Source organism: Eleginops maclovinus, chromosome 7 (genome assembly GCF_036324505.1).
Source record: "Eleginops maclovinus isolate JMC-PN-2008 ecotype Puerto Natales chromosome 7, JC_Emac_rtc_rv5, whole genome shotgun sequence".
Lineage (NCBI taxonomy): Eukaryota > Metazoa > Chordata > Actinopteri > Perciformes > Eleginopidae > Eleginops > Eleginops maclovinus.
In genome coordinates this window covers 4055339-4065675 of record NC_086355.1, presented here as the reverse complement: position 1 = coordinate 4065675, position 10337 = coordinate 4055339, and the positions used below count along the sequence as shown (strand labels likewise).

Here is a 10337-nt window from a genome sequence, read left to right as displayed (position 1 = left end):
CGCACTTTATCAGAGAGGAGTGTGATAAAATAGCTTGATTTACAAAGTTATCACATCATCCTTGGATTCTTTTTCATCCCTCTTGACCCTCATTTCCTGTCATCTCTCCTTTTTGTATTAAAAAAAAGGAGAGATGTCCATAACGTTGACAGGGAAGTAAACAATGCTGTAGGCCTATTTAAAATGTAAATAAATGCAAATGTTTTATGAGAATAGGAATGCATTTATTTAACCTGGAGTAAATACAAACATAACATTTGGATGGATAAAAAACACACAGGCTGCCTTTAACTCTGCTTATGCTGCACATAATCTTCCTCTTAAAAACTAAAACATGTTCATGGAAACATAAGAACCTTATATTCCTTATGTACCTTGTTCTAATAAGACCAGATGCTAAGCTAATGTTAGCACATTTCAGATGCATATTCTTGATGTGACATCCCAATTTATGACTATTCTCGAATCCAGCTACAGTACACTACGCTTTAGCATTTAGCATTATATCACAACTGTGATATACATTTAGGCGCCTAAGCAAAAGTAACTTTGAGTGAAAGCTGTGTCCTGCTGCCTCATTTTCATTTCCTCTTTGTATAGAGAAAAAATGCAACCTGAAAATAAAGATGCTTTGCAAGTGAAATAAAGCAGAAGGGTGGTGGAAGGGAACTTTACTCTTAAACAGGGAAGAGGCAAAATAGAGGAACTGACAAAGGTCTGAAATAACTCCTCCAGTGGAAAACTTTGTCTCACAAGGGTGTGAAGTGTGGGAGGAGGAGGAGGAGGAGAAAGTATTACTTCAGCTGCCTGTTCATCACAATATAGCATGCAAAGGAAGAAGTTAGCATGCACACCCAAACACAGAGGTTAACACACAGCTGGATCCATGCTAGCTGAACTGTCAACCTGAATTTAGGCACAGAAGTGCTTTGAGACAAATACTCCCATCGGTATGCTAACATGCTCACCATCACAATTACATACACTAATGTTAAATGACGTGCTAAAAATAACACACAAATGTTAAATAACCAGGTTTACCATCTTAGTCTAATAGCTACTAATCACTAACACAAAGCTAAAGCTAATGGGAATGCTGTTGATCAATCAAAGCGTTCCTCCGATTGAATGTTTGACAATGGCTAGATGAAAAGTCAGAGTGTCACAAAAACCAGTAGGATTCATCCATGAATATATGTACAAAATGTCCAATCCCTTTTATAGATGTTGAGATGCTGCTAGCAGGGCTAAAATTAGGAGTAGGCCTATCAGTAGTCAAAATACATGTTGAAATTAGCACAGATTGTTTGAAAAACATTCAACCCTGAGGAGGGAATCCTTCTTAAACAACTGGACTGAGAGCATGTGGCTTTAAATATCATTAAACATAAAGCACATGTTATAAACTCTGTGAAATGCAGAAATGGACACCGGAAAGTGCTTTGAAAGGTAAGGCAGGTACCACTGTGTGAGTGCTTCAGAGACATAGTTGCACAGAAAATATAAATATGTTGGTGAAACTGCTGTTTGAAGTGAACACTCACCTTGAAGAGTCAGGTTTCTTAAAATAACAAATGCATACTTTGCAGAGACTCTCCTTAAAATATATTTCCCATCATCCCCCTGAGCCATGTGTAGTGTCAGGTCAGATAATTAGTACATTGATTTTGTTAATGAGGGTCAGACATCTGCTTTGTTAAGGCTTTATTTTCCTCCCAAAGACAGATTTAACCTGAGCTCTGTGACTTCACGTCAGCAAGCCGGCAGCTAGCGACCCTCACCCAGTCAAAGGGGGGAGAGAGGGGGAGGAAACCCACACGGAGAGATTTATGAACTCACCTCAAACAGGAACTACAGAACAAACATTGACTTGTTCCACATCACAGCTGTGGTTTCCTCATGCCTACGGAAATAGTTAGTGTAAGAAGTCAGAAAGAGGGGCTCAGAAGTTATTTTTCATCCTCAATCTTTGTCTTTCTGGCCTATTTTGTGACTTTAATCTCACTAAACTTGTCATTTATTTCTTGCAAATGTCTTACTTTATAATCTTGGAGTATACTCGAGTGTTCCCGTAAGTTTTTCAGAATTTTCTCCTGAATTTACCACTCAAATCTCAGAAAATATCAACGTTTTTTTCTCATAAACTCCTCACTTTAATCTCTTAGATTGTACAAATGTATTCTTGAAAATTGGAAAACTTTAGAAAATCTATACACCCCCCCTGTGCACACCATGGAAAAAAATCAAAGCAGGATCACACTGTTTGAGACAGTGGCTCTAGTAATGGCCCATTGAAGTATGGTACTTAAAAAAATGTCGATATGTTATTTTTGACGTGACTGAATATATAATTAAAGGGTAATTCTGTAAAAACTTCAGTGTCATAATGATTATCACACAGGGAGGGGTCTAACCAGAGATGTGTAAATTACAGCATCAGAGACATCAGACCGCCTTCCTGTCTGTGAGATCGCACATCAAACATGTAAGAGCATGGTTAGCACCGCAAACAGATGTTTCACTAAACTTTGAAGTGTGCATATATACACAGAACAGGCAGTAATATGCGATGTGTAAAATTAGCCGTCAGATTTACGCCACTCCTCTTAACGCCGACTTTAATTATGTAACGTGCAAAAACAAAACAGACTCCCCGCATTTTGACATAAGCAGATTTATTGTTCTTGCTCTGTGCGCAGTATTACATAGACATGAAGGGGTGTGAGTCTGTTCATCCATGTGAAAATGTTCACGTCTGTACAGGAAGACTGAAAGAGATGTGGGTGATTTTTCTTAGTAAATGTGCCAAGACACACAGCCGAACCTAGTCAAAACTGCACAACAGGAAACATTTCATTTGGCACGGTATGTACATACAAACCCATGTTATATTATTTACACACACTCTTTGCACTCACTCACTCCCTCAAACACACACATAAACTCCAAGTCCCTGCCACTTTTACTGTAAGACTGTGACAGAAAAGGCCACAGAGCACCCTCGTCACACTGTCAGATTTCCCTGCGACAGTTCAAGCTATTCCTGTGGGTAATTGCAGATTTATGACTCTATGTCTTTGAGCTTTCAAGAAGTTTCCACCCATTCCCAGTGGAGGCAGAGTGGATGCACCATCATAAGGACTTAGTATGGAAGTAGCCCTTCATTTTTAAAAATGTTTATTTATCCTTAATTCACCCAAGGATATCCCACTGAGATTTAAGATATGTTTTTCCAGGGATTTCTGGTCATACTGTATTTCCAAATCCACATTTTTTCAAAGTACTGCATGTGTCCAAGTTCCAAGGATCTCCAAGGATCTACTTTATCATCATATAAATGTGCTTTTACCACAGTGATGGATATACTCTATTAATTTAGGGGCTAAGGGTTTAGAGGCTGGTCATATTTCAGTTTTTTATTCAACCAAAAGACCAAAACCAACAATGATCTGAAGCAACTAACACGAGGATATCTCACTCCTCTGTGCCATGAAGCCCCCTTAACTACTACTGACCGTCTATCAATAAAGTCAGGGGTTAATCTTCATAATATCTGTCACTGTCTCATAATGCCTAAATGCAGCAAATTTAATTTTCTGAATAATAAAACTGGGACTAAAGAATATTGAATGTTTTTAATAATAAAAGAAAGACATTTAAATTATAAACCATCATAAAAATGGCTGCAGATAAACTATTCCCTAATTGACCAATCAATTAACAACTGGTTGAGCTTTACTGTAAATACTTAACTAGAAATATAAATGTGTATTCATCCTCTGCAGAAAATAGTCCCCAACATACTCACTGTTTCCTACTATATTTGAGCAAATTACTGCAAGAAAAAATGAACATTTTTGAAGTATTTCAAAGATTTCTGTCTCAGGAACAAAGGAATTTGGGTCTGTCAGAAATCTGAGAGTATTAAGAGACTTCCATATTCTTAGTTTTGGTCTTTTCATGGGATTAGTTAACAGAAAGACATTAAAAAAACCACTCGCTTTAAGGCGGGTGAGCTGGTACCTTATGATTCAGCTTAAGAGAAGGGAGTGCAACTGGAGTTTACCACAACACACACACACACACATATGCACACACACTACATAAAAGAAAATGTAAATCTTTATGAGACTTGACTCTTAATTTTCTCTGTGCAAAATGAGGGTAAGAAGTCTATTGCTTAGTGAATGTTAGTAGTACCACAACGTCATCATAGCCCACTTCAGACGTATGTGCTTTTGAATCATCCTGTGAATTTGAGAATATCTCCTGTTGGGTGCAAAGTTTATACTAAACAAAAACAACAAAAAAAAGGCATTTTTAGTGTTTATAAAAATATACCAATATAAGCCAATGTTCTGCCTGCTCTGTGCAAAGACTGAATGGTGGTTTTACGTTGGAGTTTTTATTTTGTGTAGCTGCAGACAAACTCACCGCTGACTCTATTCTCTCTAAACCTGACCAAGGAGTTCATGTTTTGCTTTTGCTGCTGCTCCTCCGACGGTTGTGCTGTCATGAAGAAAATAAAGATCACGTCTCTGTGGGAGGCTCCTAAAGATAAAAAAAGGCCACAGATTTCCCCTCTTGGAAACAGGAAGTTCATGTCACTTCAGTTATCAGGTGAGAAGTGTGCAGAGGGATGTCCTCCAGGGATGTGTTGTCGTCGGACCGGTCCTGCCGTGCCCCCGTGCCGAGGGATCAGTGGACCCCCCCGTTGTAGGACTTCCCGTACATGTCAAAATCTGTTTCTACAAAATGTGTCGTGACAGGATGCTTGTACAGAGGGTTGCAGGCCTGGAGGGGTGAGGGATGAAAACAGAAAGTCACACAAAGGAATGAAATAAACTTCAAAAAGCTCCCAATACATCGGCGCTGCTGAGGTTAGAGTTCTACTGCCAACGTTGCTCTTCTGTAGCTTCAGTTGGTTTATAAATCTATTCTATTTTTACTGAAATCGGGTTTGGTTTATCGGCAGAGTGTGATCGTCCTCACCATCTCGTATCGGGCTCGTGAGCGTGCGTTCTGGAAGCGTGAAAACTCCCTCCGGTCGTGAACGGTGATCGCCAACTTCCACACAGCGAGCAGCACCACCCCCACCAGCAGGATGCTGCCCACCACCGCCAGCAGCACCATCAGAGCGTCCGGACCACCACCACACTCTGGAAAAAGAAGATTCAATTTAGAATACGAAGTACAGCTTCTCTCTTGTGGAAAAGAAGGACATCTACAACTTGGACAAAGAAAAGTAATATTTTGTCAGTAAAACCTTTAAAAGTCAAGCTATTGTTCAAATGGAAGGTTCCTTTATTGTCATTTTACAACAAAAGGTTGCACAAATGAATGAAAGAAGTCCTCTTTTTATGCTGCAGGAGAAAAAACAAACCTACTGTTGTGGTGGTTGATGAATAATGAATACATCTGATCTAAATGCCCTCAGAGGAATGGAGAGTAAAGGAATATGTGATGTGTTGTTGTTTGCTGACCTGGTTCTTTCAGAGCGGTGAGGATGGATAGTCCGCTGGCGTGTTCAGAGTATGTGAACTTCATGACACAGTCGTTTTCTGTCTTATAGAGACAGAGCACAGCGGCGGGGTCGTCTGTGTCTGCGAGGGAAAAGACAGAGAGAGACACAGAGAGAGAGAGAGAGAGAGAGAGAGAGAGAAAGGGAGAGAGCGAGAGAGAGAGAGTTTTAATCATTTAAAGATAAGAATAAGAACATATCTTAGGTTGGATTAGTTACAGACAAACAGCATGTTAAAAACCGGTCTGATTAACTGTGACGGGCGTGTTTTAGTTCACTACCTTTAAGCTTATTTGCTCTACTTATTTTAGGGAAATGTACGTGTAATTGGATACAGATCCATCTACAGTTCGAATCGCTCCTTCATCCTGCAAGACCTCCCCTTTTATACTTGTGTTTTGGAGAAGATATGATCATCTTTATAATCTGTCGAGGTTTGGCTTCAGATTCAGGAGCAAATATGTGAAAAATGAGGTTGAGGGAAAAGCAGAAACCCCTTGTGAATGCTCCTCAGATATCCTGAATTTCTCTGCTGTGAAATCATATGAGAGAGCCGAGACACTGACAGTTTGGGTGCCCTTGTTTTCAGTCAATCTTCATCACCCACATACACTCAAACAGCTCCCAGGCGAGGGGTGAGGTCACTCTGCCCCTCTGTCAGCCCCTCCTGCTCTGTTTCATGCACAAAGTATCTGGAATGTACATGTGGAGTCCATTAAGGTCGGGCCGATGGCTGAACTAGCCGGGAATGCTGTGAAACATGTTGGACCCGGGCCAGGGCCACGCTCCGGACTGCTCTGATAATAGTTTCTGAAACTAAACACACAGCCGTCAGTCTCCCCTCTAACGGCACGCAGCATCCCGGCAACATGAAGGCCATAAATCACTGTGTGCTTATTAATGCATTCCTAAACATCTGCTGACTGATTCGCTCTGGACTGAAGAAAGTATTTTACTCAGCGGGATGCACAGTCGGACCTTTGGTTTTAAGAGGACTTTGTTTCATATTAGTAGTTAATGTCTCCACTGGGACATGTCTCCATGCTTTAATGTTCAGAAAGCTCTTTATTGTTCTCATACTGCCTGTGCTGCAGCACCTCTTTTCACCCTCTGTCTGAAACCAGAGCCCAGTCTGCTCTGATTGGTCAGCTGGCCGGCTCTGTTGGGATTGGTCAACAGCTTAGAGATGTCCCGCCCCTTAGCCTATCACGTACAATGTGTTGGAGCGCTAGCCAATACGAGCGCGAATGCTACGCAGTGATGTCACTTTGTTCTGGAAGTAAACAAAGGAGTCCAATGGAGGCGTTTCTGGAGCGATCTTTGGGATTTTAGCCTTTGCTGAAAGGCTGAAAACCTACATGACACACTACAGGAAAGGGAAGCATAATAGGGCCAATATATTATAGCATAAATCAGTTTTAAGTCTATGTAAGATTCAAGTGACATGACTTTTATAAAGGTCCGTTTATAATGCAGCTGCTAAAATCACATATTTAAATACACTTCATCTTGATTTAATTATACAGTCAGGGTGATTTGAAATATCTTGCATATTCGACAGCATGGTGTTAGGCTATAGTGTGTGTGTGTGTGTGTGTGTGTGTGTGTGTGTGTGTGTGTGTGTGTGTGTGTGTGTGTGTGTGTGTGTGTGTGTGTGTGTGTGTGTGTGTGTGTGTGTGTGTGTGTGTGTGTGTGTCACATCAGAGGTGTTAAATATGTCACATTAACTGAAATGACTGGCTGAACATTCACTCTGGCGGAGCTGAAGAGAGAAGTCTAATAAAAAGTGACAGAGGAAGAAGTATGTAATGTGAAAACTGTTGCAGATGCTTCAGATGTGAACACTCGTCTGGGCCAGTGTGTGTGTGTGTGTGTGTGTGGGAACTCACCGAGTGTCTCCACGGTGATGATTTCATCCTTGCAGAGGCGCTGGCAGGTCTGGTTGTCTGCAAGCCGTCCAGAGTTGAAGAGCCGGCACTCGATACACTCCCTGCAGCCGAGGGGAGACAGTTTTAACGGAACTTAACATCTTCTACAACAACTTCTTTTATCTTTATTCATGAGCTATAAAGCCCTCGGAAAGCACATATCAACACAACGCCTTCTTCCAAATGTGTTTTTTTTACTCTGGGTGCGTCAGCTGTTAGAAATGCCCCGCTGCACTGGGAACAAACACAGCAAACTGTCAGCAGCTGGAAACACAAATAAACTGCAGACTGTGACCTTCATTTCTGATGCTGAAGAAATGCGGGTGTTATATCATTGAGGCTGGACAAAAAACAGAAACACCTCTCTGTTGTCGATTTGTTGTTGAGTCAATGCAAGAATATCCAAAAACACAAATAGATGTTGTTGACGGACTGCAGGGAGACCACTGGAACAACCTCGAGATGCATTACTCTGCAGACTGCATTCGTTTTAACGGGTGTGCCAATTAAACTGAATGCATATTAAATATTGACTATATTGCATTACAAAATATATAGTATTGACTTTGTCATGTTACACTATTGCTCTACTATTAAACAACTTCTCTCGTTATTAGCCTACGATTTTGGATGCAGCTTCTTTGCAAAACTGTTGTATTGGACTAAAAATTAAAACACATTGACTTTAAAATAGTGTCTGAAATCAACTAAAAGCTGTACCTTCCCAATGCATGTTTGAACTACTCATCTAATGCAAGTCTCTATGGAAAAAGTAAGAGACAATTAGAATGTAGGACTGATTTGTGACACTGTTTACTTCAAAAAATGCAGTATCATGTTACACTATACCAATACTATTAAACTACTTCTCCTGCTATCAGCTTGAGATGTCTTTCTGCCGTTCCACTTCATCTCTGAATTCCTCCTCACTGCTGTTACAATTGACGACATGTCTCAGTCAGCGGTCAAAGGTCGTCCCATAAAGATCGCCACTGCTTTGGAAAGCTGGAGCCATGTGTACGTTAGGATGACTCGGCAGTTATCCTGTCCTGAGAAGAATCCTCTCTTTTTACTCGACGTCTGACAGGCGTTTAACCTCGACCTCTAACACGAGACCACACCGAGTGAAGCTCAAGTTCAAACAGGGGGGGGGGGGGGGGGGGACAGCTTCATTTCTGAAGGTCACGAATGGCATGAGAGTTATCTGAACAGCGCTGCTAGACCGCAGTCATCAAAGCTGCGATTGGTCGATAAGTGAGTGAGTTATGTGAAGGTTTTTTAGTCTTTTTGAGTTTGATGGTTTGACCTTTCCCCTGCAGCCTGTAGTTTACTGAGGGCACCTTGTTTTGATTCTCCACATTTCCTCACATCATAAACCCATCCACTGCCTCTACACATGATATACGCCTCACAAACAGACAGGGTAATGTAACTCAGTACATTTACTCAAGTACTGTGCTAAAGCAAAGTGATGAGGGACTCAGTAGTTTATTTTCATGCTACTTTATACTTAAACTTCATTACAATTAACATTAGAGTCATTTTTACAATTTATTTTGAATAATTGTGAGTTTTTTCCAGGGTTTTAACATTTTTTATTTTAGATTTTTACTTGAATCTATCAACAGTTCCAAAGCAGGAATGTTTTATTATTACTATTATTATCATTTAAACGTTTTTACTGTGTATTAACTCTAGAAACTGAATGCAGGGGTGGAATGTATTTAAGAACATGTATTCAACTCAAAGATAAATACTGTATTTTTGTCCTTAAAGAAATTTATTTGACATTTTTCTTTATTGGTTTGCTTTTTTCCATTAAAGAAAATCGTATTTTCATGATAAATAAATGTTTTTATTGTCGATTAATCAACTCGACACTAATACATTGTATTTCTCAACATACAGAGACTTTTCTAATTCATTTTGATGAATTTTGTTATCAAAATAAAAATAGTGTTGAGTTTTCGATGTTTTCTGAATTTTTTTGAATTAGATTTTTCTAAATTTACATTAAATGGTTTAGGAACATTTTGATGAGTACACTTTATTTCACTTCTAACATCATCATAAACCATATAATAATATTCCTAATGCAGGAATTATAATTGTAATATAGTATTTTTACGGTGCGTTATTTGTACTTAATTAAAGGACTGTATTATTTCTTCCACTGCTGTAAAAAAATCATGCAATTAAGCCGTTTTTGTCTCCATCAGAGGTGTAGAGTGCTCATTATAGAGGGTTTTGATCATACAGTCCACGGTTTTTATTTACCTTTTGGTGCCACATGCGTCGGGGCAGGTGGGGCACTTCTCGCAGGTGTCTCCGAACGCCCCGGGCTCGGTGCACTGACAGTGGCCACACACGCAGCTTCCTCTGCCGCTGCACATCTGCCCGTCGTCCGCGATGCAGGTGGACGTCTCTGTGGAGCAGTTACAGTTGTCCCCGATGAAGCCGGCGTGGCATTTACACTCCCCGCAGTGACACTCTCCGTGACCTGGGCAGGAGAAGGATAAAGAGGGTCAGAAATCATCACTCTGGGGGACAGGTAGTATAGACATCACAGAGAAGCAGTCTGTAGCAGATATCATCAAAACAAGTTAACTTTTCGGGAAAAATATAACAAAAATAGTTGGAATGTGCGTCAAACAGGAGTATAAGAACTGCACAATCAATAAAAATGAAAATAAAAAGGAATGCAGTAAATATATGCATAATGGCGAGGAATACCTTTAGATAAACATGGATTTAAACAGGTTTTAAAACAATAGTAAACATATAAGAAGGTTTTTAAGATTTCAATTGGATTTATTTTATTCTGAAGGTATAAAAACCAAAAAGGCAAAGTTCAAGTTTCAAATAAATCCAGTGCAACAAGAACTAAT

The 10337-nt window shown here is 40.0% G+C and overlaps 1 protein-coding gene across 1 annotated transcript in view; it reads right to left on the bottom strand.

Moving 5' to 3' along the window:
• Nucleotides 1-2656: 2656 nt before the first annotated feature.
• The window catches only part of itgb5 (integrin, beta 5), a 45675-nt gene continuing 37994 nt past the window's right edge, over nt 2657-10337 (bottom strand). The window contains exons 12-16 of the mRNA XM_063887649.1: nt 9727-9949; nt 7411-7511; nt 5484-5603; nt 4993-5159; nt 2657-4794 (exon numbers count right to left, since the gene is read on the bottom strand). Of these exons, the coding sequence (XP_063743719.1) occupies nt 4699-4794; nt 4993-5159; nt 5484-5603; nt 7411-7511; nt 9727-9949 (707 nt within the window). The 3' untranslated portion in view covers nt 2657-4698. The remainder of the gene's footprint in view (nt 4795-4992; nt 5160-5483; nt 5604-7410; nt 7512-9726; nt 9950-10337) is intronic.